General features: G+C 35.4%; 1 protein-coding gene across 17 annotated transcripts in view; it reads right to left on the reverse strand.

Moving 5' to 3' along the window:
• The window catches only part of MYO9A (myosin IXA), a 265,178-nt gene that overhangs the window by 122,218 nt on the left and 120,585 nt on the right, over positions 1 to 22,375 (reverse strand). For 12 of the 17 annotated variants that reach the window (XM_019735965.2, XM_074328221.1, XM_074328215.1 and 9 more), the window contains 3 exons: positions 21,177 to 21,318; positions 15,596 to 15,791; positions 3,168 to 3,287 (listed from right to left, as the gene is read on the reverse strand). In XM_019735965.2, coding sequence (XP_019591524.2) covers positions 3,168 to 3,287; positions 15,596 to 15,791; positions 21,177 to 21,318 — 458 coding nt within the window. The remainder of the gene's footprint in view (positions 1 to 3,167; positions 3,288 to 15,595; positions 15,792 to 21,176; positions 21,319 to 22,375) is intronic. The other 5 variants (XM_074328218.1, XM_074328222.1, XM_074328219.1 and 2 more) reach the window with 1 other exon arrangement.

A 22,375-nucleotide genomic window follows, 5' to 3' on the forward strand; every position in this document is an offset into this window, starting at 1 on the left:
CAAATACAGAAATTTGGCCTGAAAGTTGTTTTTGGTTTTGGGGTTTTGGTTTGTTTTGCTTCTGTTTTTGTTTTAATTATGATTTTTGCATATCTTTCAGCCTCTACTGCTTTACTGAGAAGTCAGGTGTTAATCACATCATTATTCCCCTGTATTTAATGTACTATATTTTCTCTTAGCTGCTTTCAAGATTTCCTCTTTATCTCTGGCATTTAGCAATTTGCCCATAAATTGTGGTTTTCTTTTGTATTAATATTTATCCTACTTGGAGCTCACTGATCTAGATCTGTAAGCTATTTTTTTTCATCAAACATGAAAGGTTTCAGCCACTATTTCTTTAAATATTCTTCTGTCTCTTTCTGTCTCTTATCTATTTATGGGATTCCAAGGCAGTAAGTATTCAGATTTTTCCCCACAGGAGCTATGCACAGATACAAAAAGGCCTCAGTCAGAAAAGCAACAAACTTGCAAATGTCGCCTATTGTAGTTGGGTCTTTGAAAGGTTATCTACTATTTGGTTTGCAGTGTTTTTTTTGACAAGGCTCCTACAGTCTTTCCTGAATACTGACTGCAGACAGCCAAGTATGGTTGGCACAATTCATACTCTTAACTTTGGGTTTAGTCATCTGGCAGCAAGCTCTCTCAGTTCCATGATTCTCCTCCTAAATTCCAAGCTGCTTGCCAGTAACTCAACTTTGTCCTGTGGCACCTCAGGTCAGTACGGTTATGATTTTCTGTCTTTGGAGCTATGGGAGTTGGAAACTACCTTGTGCAAAAAGCCACACATTCACAATTCTTACCCACTACTTTACTTAAAGAATGATTCTCCTCTGGTTTCTCCTTCTTTTTGGTCTTTTAGTCTTCTTGGGTCCTTTTCTAGTGCTTTCAAATCATTTATTTTAAAATTTTTCCAGTTTTTATCTCTGTTACCTGAGGGAGAGTCATTCACATCACCAATTCACCACTACCTAAAGCTGGTAGTCCCCTGATTTTTTAAAAACAATCTTCTGAACTTGAATTTATAATTTGATATATTATAAATTTCTAATTATTGTAGCAGTATAGTGGAAAATGGAATAAACTACCTAAAATAATGGAAAAGTTCCAACTTCCACAAATGTAGAAATAAATTTGCATGTGAACACAGATAAATGTAAAATTTCTTCATGCAGCCTATGGTAAAATTGGTATCTTCCTATTCTAGATCCATATATACCAAGCTGGGATGCAATCAAGCTTAGGGTTGTCATGAAAATCAACAAAGCAAATAAATCACTTGCAACTATTTAAAAATTAAAAAGAATTAATTTAATTGCCCCCAAAAGATTTCTAGACTGTTTTAAACAATGTCTCATGTTCTAATTAAAAGATTTAGAAAAGGAAGATAGATAATTGGTATAAGGACTTGTCATATATCTTTTAGAAATAACAGCAATACACAATGGAATACTATTCTGCCATAAGAAAAGATGACATAGTACCATTTGCGACAACATGGATGGATCTTGAGATTATTACGCAAAGCAAAGTAAGTCAGACAGAAAACGTCTAGAACCATATGATTTCACTGATATGTGGGATATAAAACTGAAAGCAACAAAAGAACAAGACAAACAAAGAAACAAAAACTCATAGATACAGACTATAGTGGTTACCAGAGGGAAAGGGGGAAAAGGGGTGGTAGATGAGGATAAACGGGATCAAATATATAGAAGGAAAACTAACTCTGGGTGGTGAACATATAATGTGATATACAGATGATGTATTACAGAATTGTACACCTGAAACCTATGTAACTTTACTAACTATTGTCACCCCAATAAATTTTAATTTAAAAAATAAATGTAATAATATATATCGATAACAAAAGATGAAAAAAAAAGAAAACCACCAATGGTCATCATTGTTGGTATGTTAGATACTATATCTAAGCGTACATAGAAAATGAAACCTTCAAAATTCTTTATTATTAAAAAAATAATAAAATTAAAATAATAGCAATAATTAAATGTAACATTTAAGGATGTCTTTTTTAAATGAAATACTTACCTGTTCTTTCTAAAATGAGAAAATATTTTAAACAATATTTTTCAACATGCATTCCACACTTTCTTATACCACAACAGCAAAAGTAAAAAGAACTGAAGAAAAAACACACAGCATTTGCTTTTAGGAATTGTACTTATATTCACTGATAATTGGATACTAAAATTTCATGGAATTTCAATCACAGAACTGTGAAATTAGCAAAGTATCATCTGTGGTGATCTGTAAAAGCTGAGAACAGAATATGTAAGTAATTTAGGTCCATTATGTTCAACTTTCTGAATTAGGCTTCAAGTACTCTGTAGTATCTATCCCTTTATTCTCCCTATAGCAACAGCCAAATAACTGTAATCCCACAACAAGCAAAAGAACCCATTTTCATGCAGAATGAGTATAACATATAAAAGAGGAGGAAATGGAGACCAAGGGCATCTTTTTACACCCATTTTTAAAAAAACACCCACTATGATTCTATCGTTTTTCCTTAGGCCAAAATACTAACATTGTGGCTTTGCTCTAAATAGAACATAGGAAAGTCTGATAGGAGGACTGCGTGTAATCAAACTAAGTGATTTACCAATGATACACAAAAGCAACACTGCTGATGTTGAAATTCAAGCATAAGCAAACATAAAAATCAGCCAGAGCTAGAAAGGGCAGAGGAAATTTTTGGCAGTGTTGGATATATTAATCGTCTTGATGATAGTAATTTCATAGTTCCATATATATGTACTAACATACCAAACTCTATGCTTTTGCATGCAATTTACCTCAAATAGTTTTCAATAAAGCTTTAAAAAAAATCAGCAAGAAAAAAAATCATTATTCATTTTTACCTATCAGTTGGCTACTTTAAAGCCAAAAATGAAAACCAATTCAGAGTCTGTAACCAAGTGTTACTAACAACTCAAGGATCACAGGCAAATAGTCATCTAAGTTAAAAGAACAGGTGTATCAACTTTTTCAAGACAAAATGAAAATATCCTGAGCTAGACTGGGCAAAGGATTACAGAGGTCACACTGCCTATGCAATTATGTCCCACCCAGGTGTAGAATGCGCCTGGTTTCCATTTCCAAATGGATATGTGATGACACAGAGTTTTCAGGATTTGCAGCCTTACTGTACTTCTCTTCCTTGCACCTCTGCAGAATCTCTAAGCTCCTCTGGTGGACTGGGTGTTGGAGAAAGCTAACACTATCCATACTTTTCAAAATTGCACATGGCGCTGTATCATCATGTCCTTAGGAAGCAAAAGAAAAACAAAAAATGGAGAAAAGAGAAAGACATTATATGAGCCCAAACCAATAGAGAATCAAGGACAATGCTGCCAACTATCTTAGGAGTACATAAAAATATATCAAGTAATAGGGGTTAAATGTGAATGCTTTTTCCATATAATTTGAGGAAATTACACAACAATAACAGGAAAAATAAAAAGGTCCTTTTCAGGTATTCAAAATATCCTCTTCAGTACTCCAAGTGTTATGAGTTAGTTAACACCATACTAAAAATTTATCATTTAAAATACTACGGTTTTGTATGGTTTAGTTTGTTTGTTTTAATGGAATAATGTTTATCAGGTCTGAAATATAATTAGCATATAGTTGGCAACAATGCGAGGAACACTGATGAACCCCAAAGAGAAATTTACCCAAAACAATTTACCAAAAGTTAAACAATTCTTTCACAAATCTTGCAATTAACAACACTTGCAGGAATTCCAACAAGTGTGTCAATGTTGAAAGAGTAGAAGAAAACACCACAGAGCAGAAAAACCCAGCAGCACTTCTGTATTTATATATCTAAAAACAAAGCTCAAAAATCTGTACCTCACCACCACTTCTTAGTAAAGTGAGACAGAATCAGCTACTGGTGGGAAAGGGAAGAGAGGACTTTAAGGACCAAAGCCCCAGATTAGTGCTACTGAAACAGTAATCACTCAAGCAGTAAAGGGGGGGGGGGGGGGGGGGGGGGGGTGTGCAACCAATACAATAAATGGATTTAAAAGAGAATATAGGTCTTCCAGGTTTAGGGGGACTTGAGTATCATTTACTCAGAGACATCTCTAGAGTTAGGACATTAAGTTCACATTTATGTACATTTCCCTTTAAAAAACAAAGTGAATAGTTAACAATGGAGTCAAATTAAGCCACACACAAACTAAAGATCTAAAGAGCTATTGGTGCGTATTTACTGTATAATTAGAAATGAGACACTATCTATGAATAGTTCTCAATGTAGACTCTTTTAAAAAGTTAAACAGAGGCAGAGTAATTCAGAGGTTTACAAAGCATTGTTTAGTTTAACTATAAAATCTTAAAACTGGATATCTATATCCAGAGAATAGGCATCTATACTTTAGCTAAGGAGATGGAATCCTATGATCCCATAACATCAAATAATAATATACATATAAATACCAGGCTTTTTAAAATAAAATGAATTTGAAAAATTTTTCACATCCAATAATAAAAATATAAGCAAAAGCTAATAAAACACTATCTCTTTTACCTAATATGAAGAGCCCATATATTAACAGTTGTAAATGTTCAATGTTTCAGAAAGAAATAACTATTACCAAGTTATATGTCATTTCTTAGTCAAAAGATACGCCAGTAAAAATATTCTATTCTCACTATATCAATAATCCCCACTTTAATGGGTTGTTTGGAGAAAGAATGTTTACTCAGATTAGCCTTCACTTAGCTGAGGGAGGTATCAGTTGAGGGGGACCATTTGAGAAAAAAATACATGGGTGAGTTCTACACACACTCCATCCAAATCGTAATTTTAGAAAGTTATCACCAGACTTTCATTCCCTTCAATAGCTAACTTAATAATCTGCTAGTCAGAAGTATAATTATGGTATTCAAATTTTACATAAGATTTCAGGACATTAAATATACTAAATTATCTAGTTTTAAGAAATCACTCAACACTACCACAGCCACTGTACCCTATTTTCTATTTTATGGAATAAATTGTGGCAATGCCATTCGGGTATGGGTAATTTTGTATCTGTCACTGTTTTGTGTCTCATCATTATGCCTTGTTTTTGTTTTTTTAATTTCCATTTTGTTCTTTCATGCTGCTTTATATGCCTTCCTCTAACTGTTCTAAACATTATTTTACAGACTGCAATATTATACTACTTCCAAATCTTAAAGTGATATTCCTTTCATTTGCTTTGTGTACTAACTTCTTGTCAAGGTGGTTTGATTTCCCATGGGAGTTTATAAATACATTTTCAGTAGGGGTTATTTTCTAAGAAGTTTCACAAAGTCTTAAAAGAGGTTTATTTAGTGTTTCTTTATGCTAGTTCCTGGTCTGAGTTTGATCAGTTCATAGCTTGAGATTATACACAAAACACACGGCATAAATTCAGACCCATATTTATGCACGATGAAGATGTGGGGCACTGATTTTTTTTTAAAGGTAACTTTTTAAAAACCCTTATCTAAGGTTTAACACATACTGCTATGGTATTTCCCCGAAAATAAGACCAGGTCTTATATTAATTTCTGCTCCAAAAGACACATTAGGGCTTATTTTCAGGGGATGTCTTATTTTTTCACGTACAACAATCTACATTTATTCATGTACAACAATCTACATTTATTCATTTGTTCATGTACAAAAATCTACATTTATTCAAGCACAGTCATGTCATCTTCTTCTGGAAAATTGTCATAACCCTCCAAACCCCGAATTCCAGCTTGAATTTCTTGCGACTCCATTTCCTGTAGAACCACTGGCCCCAATTTCTCATGTCCAGCAATAGAGCTCTCCTTAAATGAGGACTTCTTGTCCATGTAGCCTGCTCGTAGTGCATTGGCAACACAGCTGTCAGTGATTTTATCCCATGAAGTCTTCACCCAAGTCACGACCTCTTGCAGGCTAGGCTTCACAAAGTTTCCACGCTGATTTCTTTTCATTCTATTTTCAATGTAGTCATTGATTTCCATGCACAAATGGTCCTTGAATGGCTTGTTTATTGCAGTATCAAGAGTGTGGAGATCAGCAGTCATTCCTGCAGGAATCATTATTTGATCTATTATTCTCTCTGCAAGGAAGTTCTGCATGTCTTCAGCGCATTGAGTGCTGGCTGAATCCCAGATTAGCAGACCTCTTTGGACACCTTGAAAAACAAGTGGCAGCATTAAATCGACTCACTTCCTTAGAACTGCTTGTGTGTACCAGGCTTTTTCGGTTTCAAGAACATAAATGCCTGAAACACATTCAACCTTATCTTTCTTGCCCTTAGTGATGATTAGAGGTGGGGCTTTCTTTCCATCCAGACGAATTGCCAAAATACAGCTATCACGTGCACATTCGTAACCAGTGGAGGGAATGTAGATTGACGAGGCACCCCTCTGATCAATTTTCATTTGAGATCCTTGGCCCATAAACACTCAGTTTCATCCTAGAGAAGTTGGAGAGTTGGTATTTAGAAAAGTCGATGCCATCAACAAAGGACTTGAATGCAAGTGCACATTTAATAACTTCAGTATCTTCCTGCTTAAACATGTTGTCGATCTTAGAGACAGTTCATATCGCTGATGGAAGCCATCCAGCCAGTGCTGTGATACTCTGAATTCTTCTGGGGATATTTCTAACTGTGGTGCCATTGCAAGGGCAAATGCTTGAATATCAACCCTGCGCACAACCAAAGCCTTTGCACTCCTGTCAGCAATCCATTCACAGATGATGTCTTCCAGCTCAGGAAATAATGGTTGCGACATGATCCACACTTGCGCTTCTTAGCATTTCCCTCGTTCACCTGTTGACTGAGGTTATAGTACTCTGCTCGCCATCTTTGGACCATTCGGAGATCCAACTTCTTCTCTTTGCAGAAAGCCGTAAGATTCTTGCCCGGGAATCCTCCACGTTTCCTTTCTTGTACTCGACAGAATAGCTCTTTCTTTTTGCACTCATCTTGTCTGGAGGTCAAAATATTATTCCCTTTAAATCTACCACTAAATCAAGTGTTAACGGAAGACTTACAAGACAGGAGTGGCAACAAAAATGATGATAGTTAAGAATGATGGTCCACACAAAAGCAACGAAAAATTGCAGGCACCAAAATTCAGAAAACGTTTATTTATTTCACACAAGTGCATTAAGTACGTCCATTACAACACATGACGTATTGAATTATGAACATTCATATTAGACAAAACCACGTCCGTTCATTATCAAATGAGCACGTTATTCATGTGTTGTGTCTGTGCTCCAATTGGTCATTCAAGAATAAGTCTCAAGTTTGCTCATCTGTTTACATAGGCATTTACCTCTCGTCCAAAGGCGCCCAGTTGGGTATTTACAAATTCTTAATTATAATTTATATTATCATTTATTCGAAGTATTAATGTCCATAACATTATTTATTTATCTTTAATTGTATGTTAATATTATTTTATAATTCAATACGTCCATCGTGTTGCAAAGGACGTACTAAATGTGTCCATCTGGCTGACGATCTTAACTGGGGCTTATTTTCTGGTTAGGTCTTATTTTCAGGGAAATATGGTAACATTCTTTTGCTAGACAAGGCAAACAGAAAGGATTCTGCAGTCATCTTTTCAGTGACTTAAGCTCTTTGAAGCTCCTGAGCACGTAACAGAGGCTTAATCCTAGCTCCACTGCATCATTCAAATTGGAAGCCATGTCTCTGACCCTATAACAGTTCCTGTAATGCCAGCTCCGAGGCCTTAGGACTTTTGAAGTTATATTTCACACACAGTAAAATCCAACAATCTCAAGTATAGTTTGATGAGCTTTAATAATGTTTACACAAATGTAATCCTCAATTAAGATGTAAAACATTTCCATCATTTCAGCAAGTTATTTTATCCACTTCCAGTCAATACCACCCTTGCCCCTCCTAGAGGCAGTCAAGTCATGATTTATATCACTATATAGTATATTACTTTGCCTATTCTTAAACTAAATAAAATCATACGGTATGTACTTTCACGTCTAGCTTTTTTGCTCAATACTTTTTGTCACTAATTCATGACGAATATCAGTAGTTTGCTCCTTTTTATTGTTGAATAATGTTACATGGTAGGAATATATCACAATTTGGTTATCCATTCTTTCACTGATGGACATTTTGGTGTTTCAAACTGGGGTTATTATGAATAAAGCCACTATAAACATTTGTGTGTTTGTGTATGATAGCTTCATTGAAATATAATTCACATTCCATACAATTCACCTATTTAAAGCGTACAATTCAATGGTTTTTTAGTCTAATTCCCAAAGCTGTTTAACCATCCCACAATCAACTTTAGAATATCTTCATTATACCAAAGAGAACCCTATACTCTATCACTCCCCTCATCATCTCCCAGCCTGCACATTCCAACCCTCAGCAAACACGAATCTACATTGTCTCTACAGATTTGCCTATTCTAGGTATTTCATATAAATGAAATCATACAATATGTGGCCTTTTGTGGCTGACTTCTTTCATTTAGCAAAATTCGTTCAAGGTCCATCCATGTTGTATCACATACTAGTACTTCATTTCTTTCTAAGGCAGAATAACATTTTATTGTATGGATGTACCACATTTGGTTTATTCATTCACCAGTTAATGGTCATTTGGGTTGTTGCCACCCTTTGGGTACTACGTCTAATGTTGCTAAGACATAGTTTATAAGCTGTTGTTTGAACTCCTGTCTTTATTTCTCTGGGGTATCTTAAGAATGGAATTGCTGGGGAAATTGTAACTACCAGGTTATTTTACAAAGTGGCTGCACCATTTTACATTCCCACCAGTATCAAATGCGGTTTCCAAATTCACCACATCCTCACGAACATTTGTTATTACCTGTCTTTTTTATTGTAGCCATCCTAGTATTTATGAAGTGGTATCTCACTGTGGTTTCGATTTGCATTTCCCTAATAACAAATAATGTTAAGCATTTTTTTCATGTTTATTGACTATTTGCATATCTTCTTAGGAGAAATGTCTTTTCAGACCCTTTGCCCATTTTAATTGGGTTATTAGCTTATTATTATTGAGTTGTAAGAATTCTGTGTATGTTCTAGATACTAATTCTTTATCAGATATATGATTTACAGATATTTTCTATCATTTGTGGGTTGTCATCTCATTTTCTTAATGGTGTCTTTTGAGGCACAAAAGTTTTTAAATTTTGATGAAGTCTAATTTATCGATTTTTACTTTGGTAGCTTATGCTCTGCGTGTCATATTGAAGAATTATTGACTAATCCAAATTGGGAAATGTGAGTCTTCCAATTTTGTTCTTCCTACATTTCTGGATCCCTTTACATATCAATTTTAGAATTAGTTTGTCAATTTCTGCATAAAGGTAGCTAAGGTTACGACAGATCAAGTATTGTCATCTTACCTATACTAAGCCTCCCAATGCACAAAAATAGAATAGCTTTCCATTTCTTTAGGCATTCTTTTACGTTTTTCAATGTTTTATAGTTTTCACTGAACAAGTCTTACAATTCTTTTGTTAAATTCATTAATAAGGATTTTATACTTGTTGGTGCTCTTGTAATTAGAGCACCAGCTTAATTTCATTTTCAGGTTGTTCAATGCTATAATATAGAACTACAACTGATTTTCCACAGTGATCCTGTGTCCTGAAACCTGATGGCCTCATTTATTAGCTCTAATAGATTTTTTTGTGGATTCCTAAGGCTAGTCTATCCATGATGTCACCTGCAAACAAAACGGTTTCTTCCTTTTATATCTGGATGGCTTTTCTTTTTCCTGCCTAACTGCTCTTTATCAGAACTCAAAGACAATGTTAAAGAGAAGCGGTGAAAGCAAGCATCCTTATCTTGTTTATCATCATAGGGGAAAAGCATTTCACCATCGAGCAAGCTTTGGATCCAACACAGATCCCCTTATTAGGTTGAAGCAGTCCCTTTCTCTTCCTTGTTTGTTCAGTGGTTTTAATAATGAAAAACATGAAAAGGTGTCAGTTTTTGTTAAGTGCTTTCTCTGTCTCTACTGAGGTGATGGTGGGATTTTTGTCTTTTATTCTATTAATGTGGCATGTTACATTGATTTGATTTTTGTAAGTTAAACCAACCTTGCATTCCTGGGTACATTCCACTAGATTCTGGTGTATAATGTATAACACTTTTTACATATTGCTGGATTCAGTTTGCTAAGAATTTGTTGAGGAATATTGGTTTGTGATTTGCATTTTTGTGATGTCTTGTTTGGTATCCAGGCAATACCGACCCCACAGAATGAGAATAAAAGTATTCCCTCATATTCCACTTTTTAGAAGAGTTTATAAAGAATTGGTGTGAGTTCTTCTTTAAGTATTTGATAAAATTCATCAGTAAATTCACTGTTCCTTGACTTTGTTTTGTGGGTAGCTTTCAATACTCTCTATCTCTGGACAGTTTATGATGCATCTAAGTTTGTATCTCTTTGAATTCACCCTCCTTGTACTTGAGCTTCTTGGTATGCAGTTTTTTTTTGAGCTTCTTGGGTATGTACATTAATTTTCTCATCAAATTTGAGGAGTTTGGGCTATTATTTCTTGAAATAAATATTCTTTCTGCCCCATTCCTTCTGGATTCCCAGAAGTTCGTATGCTTTATTGGTGTCTCATGGTTCTGCTCATTATTCTGCATTTTCTTTCTGTTCTTTAGACCTGATCATCTCAACTGATCTATTTTCAAGTTCATCGATTCTGACATCTGCCTATTCAAATCTGCTGTTACACTCTTCTAGTGAATTTTTCATGTCAGTTATTGTACTTTTTTTACCTGCTTCAAAATTTACATATATTTGATATTCTCTATTTGGTGACACAATGTTCTCAAACTTTCCTTCAGTTCTTCAGATATGGTTGCCTTAGGTCTTTGAACATATTTAAAAATAGCTTACTGACTTTGTCTGGTAAGTTCAGTGTCTGGCTTTCCTCAGGAACAGTTTCTATTGATTCCTTTGTTCCCGTGTATGGGTCATATTTTCTTGTTTCTTTGCATGTCTCATACTTTTGTGTACACCAGACATTCCAAATAATATAACATGGTAACTCTGGAAATCAGATTCTCCCTTTTCCCCAGGATACGCTATTGTTGCTGTTTCTTGTAGTTGTTGCTATTTGTTTAGGACTTCCTGAACTAATTCTGTAAAGTTTGTACTTTTTGTCACGTGACCATGGAAATCTCTGCTCTGTTGGCTTAGTGATCAGCTAATGATTACAGACAGATACCTTTACATGCCTGAAACCACTAAATCTCCCAGTCTTTGTCAAAGATCACTGTATGTTGAGACACACCTTCAACACTCAGCTAGGCAGTTTACAAATCCACCATATCCTTCACCTCCTGCTCACACAGTATCTGAAGGTTACGCAGAGGTGAGCAGTCAGGATTTTCTCAGGTCTTTCCTGAGTATGTGCATATCCCCAGGCATTACGGAGACATACAGGGTTTCCAGGCGGGAATTCCCGCCCGTTGTCAGGAAATTGTTTTCGCTTTCCCATTCTCAAATCTCAAGACATAAACTGCTTTCTATTCTCCGCAATGAATCGTTTCCACAAAGTGACAGCCGATACTACCAACCACCAGGGTTCACGGAGCCGATTTTCCCGATTTTGCAACCAACCTTTCTCGGGATTTGGGAATGGGTGAGCAAAAATTCCAGGAATTCCCTCCTGGAAACACTAGAGATGTCATTTTGAGCTTTTCCTTTTAGCATTTTGTTTAGCTTTTGCCCCAACTATTGTCTCTTGCATTAGGCAGCTGCAATGTTCAACAATTGCTTCTGTTTCTTTCTGGACAACATTCCTAGGCAAAAGGCTATTCACACTAGGCAAGCACAGAGTCAAGTTAAAGTGGAGTCTTCTAGGGAACCACCCGGTAGATTCAATAGTGAAAATGCTCTGGGACTGAGGCTTTGAAGGAGCACCAATACCCTTTTACTCCCCTTGGTGGTTGCCACACTGCTGATTTTCACTGTGCTTCAGGCTGTGGTTTTCAAGGCTACAGTGGAGCTGGGGAGGGAGGAATGCAAACAGTGCAAATTAAAATGCTACAAAGTGCACTGTCTTTACCAATATTCAGCCTTTTTGTTCTTGTACAAACACTTCCCGAATTACTTCAAGACTTTGATGAATTTTCTGAGTTTTGACAAAGCTATCCTGACACTTTTTGCAAGTGTTCTTGTTGCTTTTATGGGAAGAGAGAATTTTCAGAGGTCCTTACTCCACCACTTCACTGACATTCAAAATAAAGCCCTTATTCTTTAATAACCACACTATAGTGCCTGATATAGAAATGATTTATAAATAATGGTCAGGGTTTTATTTGTTAACATCCACTTAACTTCCTTAAGTATTGGGTGGAATTGTACACAAAGTACTGACTAGAGATTCTAGGCCCCTGGTGATATCCAAATCAGTTTTAGTACCTGGTCATTTCTGGAAATAGATGGTCACTGGAACCCTTCTCCCACTTGCAGAAACAAGCGGGAGCCCATTAGTATCACAGAGTCCACTGAGTCAGGTATGGAAAAGGGACAGGTTAAGTGGGAACCATTAAAGCTCTCTACCTGCAAGGCAATGTATGAATGGCTTCAGCTTCTCTCCTTGCCGATGCAGAAACTGAATACCTCTTTGATCTCTCTTATTCTTGCCTCTTATCCCAATGCCACAGCTGAATTCCCCATCTCTGTCTAGTCTCTTAGAATAATTAAAGTTCCTCTTTGGCTATAGTGTTTATGGTAACTCCAAAAGAACCAAATAAAGCATGACTGCACTCCCTCTACTTAACTGTATAATTCAGAGTCAAGTTATCATCTCCCCGTATGCTCTAATCCAGGCTCTTCCCTATTCAGGAGAAATAAATCAGAGGCAAGGTAGATGATACCACTGGAATATCTGTTCTCCAATACCTCACTACTGAACAGACAAATCATTGTCATTTCTCATTCTACCTCTCAGCAGGGCCAATATGTAGCTTCACTCAGACTGCCTACTTGTATGATGCTACTAAGAACAATTTGGTTTCCTGATCATCACAATATACATACATTCTACAACTGTAACATATTTATCCTTTAGAAGAATAGCTAAATTGAATTGAATTAACTTGATTTAAGGGCCTTAAATGGCACTGTGTCCTTTAATTTGGAAGTCTATTTTAAAAGTAGATTTTAATTTGATATTCTCATTTGCGCTGTTGGCTTGCTTGATGAAGAAAAAGAATGTCAGAGAATTCCTTAAGAAAATCCATGATTTTTTGGATCACCATAAAGATGTATGTTGACAATTAGCTAAAGAGTCCATTGAATTTTTTTACAAAGATACTCACAAAAGCAGTGATACTGTACTTCTGCAGTCTACATCTTCTTTCTTCATTAGAAGTATTATCTTTGACCTCTCATTCTCATTCAAGATCTGAACTTAGTTACCTTCGGCCTTCCATGTATTCTGCTTCTGCTTAACTAATCTCCAATTCCTATTTCACTATGATATGTTTGCATACTATTTACAGTCATCATAAAAGTTCTGAATCTACTACTTAATCCATTTTCAGTTATCCTGTTAGTTTTCATTTTGCAATGCTACCATTTCTAACTTTACGGTATCCTTTTATTCCAAATCCACCAGAAAATAATCGGTGGTAAGTGGTGTGGAGGGAGCAAAACTGCTAAATGCTGGCACTGACACTAATACACTATAATAAAAACAATTATTCTCAGTGACATAGCTGCTCAGTTATTGCCTCAAAATGCAAATGAACTATAGTTTTTCTTTTCCTTGATAAAAAGTAAAATTTAACCAGTTTATCCAAGGGGGACTTCTAGGGTATTGGTAATACGTACTCTTTTTCTTAACGTAGGTGGTAGTTACAGGAGTGTTTTTACTTTGTGATAATTCACTAAGCTATACATTTTTGTTCTGTGCACTTTTCTGTATGTATGTTGTATGCCAGAATAAGAGATTTTTCAAAAAGAGTTTATTACATGGAAGCTCTATGTGGGCCACAAAGAAAAACTAGATTAGAAAACAAAAAGAATCCAGAAATGATCAGAGTAGAGATAATGCAGGGTTAGTTTGTTGATCATTAATAACATTGCATGCCTTTGTATAAACTGATTATTATACACATACATCCAGCTTCCTTAAGTATTTTAAATGCCAAAGGAGCACACAATATAAACAATCTTTACAGAAGAGGACATACTTAATAGTAAATATAAGTTTCTTCTCTTAGTTATATCTTAGCAGGATCCTTATCACTTTCAAAATTTTCAAAATTGATAAGTGCATTATAATAAATAAGAATATATCTTAAATTAACAGGGAAAGAAAACTTTTCCTTAAAGATTTTGCAAAGATAGTCTCTTAGGACTAACTTTGTAAAAAGCAAAGCAGGTTTAAGATATTCCTTTTACTTTTTAACAAAAACTATAATTCTCCCTACGTACAAAGGCCAGTTTGCACACATTAAAATCTGAAAAACAGAAATTAAATTCAATTAGTTTTTGCCTCTCATTTTAAAAATATAACCTCCCAAATATATTTATTCATTTGAAATATATCAAAGCTGAATTTAAACTTTTACTGCTAGTGCACATGCCAAAAAGCCATATAAGTCTGGGAGCCCTAAAAGCACAGGTATGTCCTAGCACACTTCTACTGGAGCTTCTCTGGGCAGAAAATTTATTTTAAACAACTACATTTACTCGTGTATTAGAAAATCCTCACTATGCAGCAGTGGTCTATCTAAGGCTAGAGCTACAGCAAATAACATTGTGATTCCAGAAGGTAACAAGTACTTCTGAAGATGCTCCCTGCCTCCCCCCAGAATGGGAAATGGGATATTTTATGATTTAAGGGGGAGGCACACTGAAAAATTAACCTGCTTTAATTAATTCTAAGTTTCAAAGTAAAATTCAATGAACTGAGTTATGGGGAAAAGAAAATTAACACTTTATCAGCTGATACTTTACATGTATTATTTGACTTTGCCTTCATAATTTTGAAGGCAATATTAACACTCCAAGAAAAACTTCTAACAGCTGCAAATCAGTCCAGAGTAGAGATGACGCTTGACTGATTACTGAAACCAGGTTATCTCCATTATACTACACTACTTCCATCCTAATCTTTCTGTCTCCTGATTTATGCTTCCACATTAAATTATGTTGCATTCCTAATAAAAAACTATGGCATAAGAAGAAAACAGAGAAAGGTACCAATAGTAAATTCTATATAATTAAATAATTACATTTCTCTTTTTGTTTAAAAATCATACCAATGTTTTACTGAGTGCCTACTAAATTCCAGGTGCTTTACATTCACTATTCCTATCAGTATTTATTAATAAAAATGTACCAATACATATATACACACATACACCATATATCTGTTTAATTCAATCCTATAAAATTCACTAGAACAAATTACATCTGAACCATGATGTTAAGGTATGGTAAAAAAACGGAACAGAATAAAATGATTATGTCTATGCTCCTTAGGGGTAAAAATTAAAAGACAACGCATGGTAGAAACTAATACTACTGCTTACCAGTTTTTCTCTGAATGTGTCTTTTCCCAGCTTCCCTGAAAGCAACTGTGGCTCTGAAAAAAGCTCGGAGAACTGCCCATCGGAAAACAGCTACTGGATCAATTCCAATCATCCCAGAGATAAATGCATTCTTGCTACTTCTCAGAAGAGCTACAATGTCAGGGCGCATATGATCTGTATTTTTTTCCCGGAAATCCTATATAAAAAAAAAGTACAAGTGTTATTTTTTAAAAACTTATTAAACCAAGAAGATAATGGGTAACATGTCTGAACAGTGGTTGACTAAGGACTACAAAAGTGACTTCCATTCTAGGTAGCTAACTGGACCAGATATCATCTATAAAGTCCCATCCAACCCTACAGCTATTAGATTCTATAGTACTTTTAAATTAGAAAGAATACTCCGCAATTTTATTGCTACTTGTTAAACACTGGTCAGGGAGAGCCTCCCTGAAGGGGCATCACAAAAAAAAACGACAAGAGCTGAATAATAAAAAGGATCCAGACAGAAGACAGTCAGGAACAGCATTCCAAGCAAAGGGAACACCTATTACCTCTAAGTGGTGATGAACTGGACAAGTTAGAAGAAAAGCAGTAAGACCGGGGGCTGGAGCATTCCAGTGGAAGATTCAACAAAGATAAACTATATAAACCTGAGTCTGATCTGGATTGTATTCAAGTGTAAAGGAAAGTCACTGGAAGGGTAATGACACGAGCTAACTAGTGTTTTCTAAACACCATTGGTCGCTGTGGAACAAATGAATTGTACAAAGGAGGGAATGAATTGCACAAAGAATAGAAAAAGGGAGACCAGATATTGCAATGTTCCAGATAAGAGCTAAAACTGACTTGGACTGCATTGGCAGTAACAGTGCAAAGGGAAAACAGCTGGTACATGTTTTGGAGGTCAGGACAAAGGACTTGCTGGCAGAGTAGGGCAAGGTGAGAGAATGAGGGAATTAGGTTAACACCTATAGTTTGGGTTTGAGTAACTAGGTGAATGGAGGTTCCATATAGTGATATGGAGAAAACTACAGAAAAGAGGTTTGGAGCTAGGAAATGAGGAATGAGAGATAAGTTCTGGCCAAGTTAAGCTGAGATGGTGAGGACATGGTAACAGCAAGTAATTTAATAAGAGATTACTGTGTGTATTGGCACTCTTCTAAGCATTTTACATGTGTTGTCTATTTAAGCTCATTTCATTCTCCTAACAACTCCTTGATGGAGATGATATTACTATTCCTATTTTACAATAAGAAAACTGAGATGAGAGGGGTTAATTATCTTGGCCCCTATCACACAGTAAGTTGAACAGGTTCAAACACAACCACTCGTAACCACTATAGTACAGATATCAAGCGGACGATGGATGTACGTGTCTAGAGTCCCACAGAGGTTTCAGAAAACACATTTGGGTATCATCAGCATGTAGATTTTTTAGAGCTCATTAAGATTACCTAAGGACTGTAAAAAGGCAGTAGACACTCCTGCTAAAGCATGGTTTTTACAAGAAAATGGGTTAAAATACCCCATAGAAAGATAGGGAGGGCAAGAAGCTTAGACCTCTGGAAGAAGGTCCCAGACTGAGATATAAGCCAAGGCATTTGGCTATAACTACACCCAGATGATGGATGGACTCTTGGTAAGGAAATCGCTCCAAGTTGGTGCAGCTTTACAAAATAGCTCTAACTCTTAATTCTGAGGAGCACGCCCAGTATGATGTCATCTAGCCTCACGTCCAGAAGGCAGCTGGACTCATCCTGCTACCTTTAGGGCTTTCCTTTCCTAATTCTTCTTTCTATGCCTTGAGAACAGGGAAAAGGGGGAAACAAACCAGAAGTCTTGGTCCCTAAATACTCTTTAAGCAAAAGTATATATTATAAAAGTTAGTAAAACTGAGTAAGAATTTTCAAACCCAAATCGTCTCCACCACCACCACCACATCCTCAGCTAATACCTACTGAGGGCAGACAAGATGTCAGGCACTAAGCTAAGCACTGTACATAACAAATCCAATTGTACCAAACCCTCAATAAAGTAAAATCAGTCATAAGCCGTACTTCATTGATAAGCAAATGGAGAGGTACAGAAAGTACAAAGGTGAAACACAGTAAGTACCGGTATAAGGACTGAAACATCAGTCTGCCCTACCCGAAAGACCACCGCGTCCTATTAATAACTACACTGCACAACCTAAAATTCCAGAATTCTTTTCCATGATGACTGTCAAATGTTGAGAGAGACCTACATTTTCTAAATGTAATGGTCTTGTCTCTGTCTTCATATTTCTAAATTTTTAAGCATTTCATAAATTTTTAAGCATTTTTTAAACATTTCATAAACTATTTGAATCATTCTTCTTGAAACTCTTAGTTTCTTTAACAACACATTTTATGTTTTACTACTGACCTCTTGTGCTGCCATTCTGGGTTTGATCATGTGTGCTCTTATATTTTTCATTCAATCATCCTATATCAGGTGATCTCAACCATAATAATGGCTACCTCTATGATGAGGCCCAAATCTGTATTTCTAGCTCAGATCTTTCTTTTTAAGTTTAAGATCCATTTACATTACCTTAAAGGTAGTTCAAAATTGAAACAGAATACATTCACCAGGGAAATGATGTGGGCCTGGAATTTCCTTTGTGGGAAAGTTTAAACTACTGATTCAAATTATTTCACAGACATGGGATTTTCAGGTTTTCCTATATTTTCTGGTGACAGTTTTGGAAAATTCCATGGATGGAATTTTTGAATTTATCTATGTGGTCAAATTCATTGGCAAAATACGTTTATATCCTTTTAATATCTGTTAGGTATGTTATTAAATCTCTTTTTTTTTTAATTTCTGATATATATAACTTGTGAGTCTCGTTATTTCTATTATTAGTTACTTTCTATTACCTTTTACTTCTTTTCTGTTATCTTCTCGAGGAACTGACTTTTGACTTTGACAATTTCTCTACTGCATGTCTATACTCTATTGCCCTGATCTCTGTTCTTCCCTTTATTATTTCCTTCTAATTTTGGGGGGTTTAATTTGCTGTTCTTTCCTACTTTCTTGAGATGAAAGCTTAGATAATTACTATTCAATCATTCTCCCTTTCTAATATATGCATTTACAGTTATAAATCATTGTGTTAAATGCACCCTACAAATTTTAATGTTGTATTTTCATTAATGTTTAATTGAAAATATTATCATTTTATTGTGATTTCTTTTTTGACTCATGGGTTATATGAAGAATTTTGCTTAATTTCCTAACACCCAAAGACTGTCTAGCTGCCAATTAGGTCAGTTATTTGAGAATGCTGTTCAATTTTTGTTTTTATTGATTTTGTGTGTTTATTTTGTTAGACTCTGAGAGACATGTGTTAAAATCTACTACAATGATGATGAACTTGTCTAGTTCTACTTTTGCTCTCCTTTTGGTTTATATATTGAAATGAAGTCATTAGGTACATACAACTTTTGATGATTATGTCTTCCTGTTGAACTGGCCCCTTTTATTGATATAAGATGTGTCTCTTTGTCTCTAATAATACTTCTTACCTCAAAGTCTACTTTGTATAATAAAAATGTAATTAAACCACCTTTCTTTTAGTTAGGGTTTGCATGGTATATCTTTCTCCCATCCTTTTACTTTCAACCTATGTGATAATATGAACAGTCACAGGTACAAGTGTATATAGTGTATGTTTCCATTTATCTGAAATTTAATAACAAGTAAAATTAAGGACAAAAAATTAGGATAGGGTTACCTCTGGATGGGCGAGAATGAGCTGGAAAGGGGCACGAAAGAAATCCATACACTTTATGTACTTTCCTATAAGATTTTATAGCCCAAGCTGTTTTTGTTTTTGTTTTAAAGTGTATTTTTTAAATCTTTTTTTAATTGAGGTATAACTGGCATATAACATTGTATAAGGTATACAACATGTTGATTTGATAACATTTATATGTTGGGATATCATTACCACCATAGTAGTGCTATCTCTTAACGACTTTGAAGACCATACATAATCACAATGTTAGCTATAATCACAATGCCGTGTATTAAATCTCTATAACTTACCTGTTAACTGCAAGTATGAATCTTTTGTCCAACGTCTCCTCAATTTCCCCACCCTCTAGCCCTTGGTAACCACTGTTATACTCTGTGTTATTCTTAATATTTGTTCTAAAATATTCCTTCCTATGCTTTCCATCTGGAAAAAAACAGCATCTCCAATTCACCCATCAGCTATAGCCAGAAGTCACTTACCCAGAACCCATCAATACGGTCTACTGATTATTACCTAATTTTGAACCCCCAGGTTCCACTCCCATCCTCTGTTGTTCCTTCTTCTCAAAGTAATCAAAGAAATCTTTCAAAAACACAAATCACATCCTCAGCTTTTAAATCTTTACATAGCTCCCCATAATGATTTCAACAAAAATCAAACTCCTTTAACTTGGTCTAGAAGTCCTAAAGAATTAACTTGCTGTCCATTCTCTGAATTCATCTGATGCCATTGTCTCCATTGCTCACTATAATGTAGTAACACAGGCCTGTTTTCAATTATTTTAACATATTAAGTTCTTTCCTATCTCATGCCCTAGAATACTCATCATTAACTTCAGGTCATCTCTCAAAATTTGAGTTTCTCAAAGAGGTGTTCATGGATCTACAAATTCAATATCCAGTATTTCACTAGTTTCTCCTATAGAACACATTCATTTCTTTACAGTATATGGCCCCATTTATCTGCATTATACACATACACAGAGATATATGTACCTGTGTATATGTACACATATGTATGTATATGTATACACAGAGCCAGGATCATATCTGTCGGTTTTATCACTGGATCATTCCAAACACCAAGCACAGGGTCTGTGTATAATTAACACTTCCTTAGTAAGTGAATCATTAATGAATAATGAGTCTTCTCAAAACCCAGGAGAAAACATATTGTTCCACTACTCTCCACATTGTCACTGCCTTGCCTGGGACACTGTCGTAAATAGGCTTTAAACATCAAGTGGTTGAAAACAGCTCACCAATTACAAACAAGAAATAGACACAATTATAAAGATTTCCTTCCGCAGGAGTTAAGACTTTTAATATACTCACGAGGAGTGCAAGCTCACACACACCTACTGATGCATCGAGACATGAAACCTCTGTCAGGCCTCAGAGGTGTAGAGGAGAAAATCTCCACAAACTATACACCTGAGCTAGTGGGTTTAAGACATACTGATGTTATCTGTTCTTTCAGACCTAAAATGTCTATCAGAATGGACCGCCATCAGGTTCATCTGTAGGAAGAAACCAACAGAAACACCACTGACAGTAACATAGTACAAGGCAGACTCTGAATTTTAGTAGTATCCCTATAAAATGTCTCCAGCTGTTACCGATCAAGAGCCTCCATAAAACTACAAAGAGGGTAGATAGTGTGACAGGAATGAGAAATGTACACTTGAAACCTATGTAATTTTACTAACGAACGTCACCCCAATAAATTAATAAAATAAAATAAAAAAGAACACACATCTACCCTAAAGGCATATTCAACGAGAAATTGACTGACCTTTACCCCGTATTTTACTTTCCCGGCATAGTGCTTTATGATGAAAGCAGGCTCCATCACAGCTGGAAATTCAATGTAAGAATTCTCTTCATGTTGATGCTTGAATTTGTCTAACAATGTTTGATTTGTAGCCTGTGGAAAGCTGAATTAAAAACAAAAATACTAAACAAAGGTGCAGCAGTTAATAATTGTTTTTAAAAATACATTAGAATTACATTGCCATCTAACACACTTAGCAAATTACAAGGTTTTCACTTAGATTATCTAATCTGATTCTCCTAACAAGTTAAAAAGTGAGTAAAACAAGAATTACTGTTCCTAGTTTATAGATGAGGGGCCAAAAGTCATAGTTTGCCCAAACTGACCCTTGGAAAGCAGCAAAACTGAGAAGTTACCTCAGGTCGTTCGGTATTTAGCGTAGGCTGCACTGTGCTACTGCACTACTCTAAAACCTGCAGGATAATAAAAACCAAATCATATGTTGTTTCGATCTAAGAACTTCCAAAAAGGTAATGATCTCTCAGTTTGGATAGGTCCTTTAAATCCACAGTCATTTTTTGTTTTCCTATTTCTTCATGTATAAATTAAGTAGTAATTTTCTTACGCATACCAGTTATTACATATTTTTATATTACATCTATTATTTCAAACATATATCAATAGGGCTGTACTCATTGATGAGCATTTCATATCCAGGAATCATTCAAGTAATATTTATTATGAAGTAATTACATAACAGCAAGAATAGGAATATGAAAGTTCAAAAGGAAAAAAATCACTAGTTGTTGGGAATAATGGAAAAGTTCAGAGGACACAAGAGGAAATTATGAACTAGATGTTAAAGGTTGGAGAGGAGCTTCAAACAGAGAATATTACTCACAGAGTAAGGACAGAGCAAGTATCTTTCAGAGAATAGTATCATTTAACAGTAGCTGAAATAATGCGAAATGTGACATGAGGTTATAAAGATGCTGAATACGAGAACTAATGTGTAAAAATGATTCTAAAATGATACAAAAATGGTTAATTATGTAGTATGTATTGGAACCAGGAAGTGAAACCAGAGGGCAACCAAAGGGGGTCTCCCTGGAGCCTTCCCTCTGGCAATGTGGTTCTCGGTGGTGTCAGCAACCCAGGAACAATGATGGGAGTAGCCTGGCAAGAATGCTAGACCACAGAGATTGTGATCAATAACCCTA

The sequence above is a fragment of the Rhinolophus sinicus genome, linkage group LG03, assembly GCF_036562045.2.
Source record: "Rhinolophus sinicus isolate RSC01 linkage group LG03, ASM3656204v1, whole genome shotgun sequence".
Taxonomy (NCBI): Eukaryota; Metazoa; Chordata; class Mammalia; order Chiroptera; family Rhinolophidae; genus Rhinolophus; species Rhinolophus sinicus.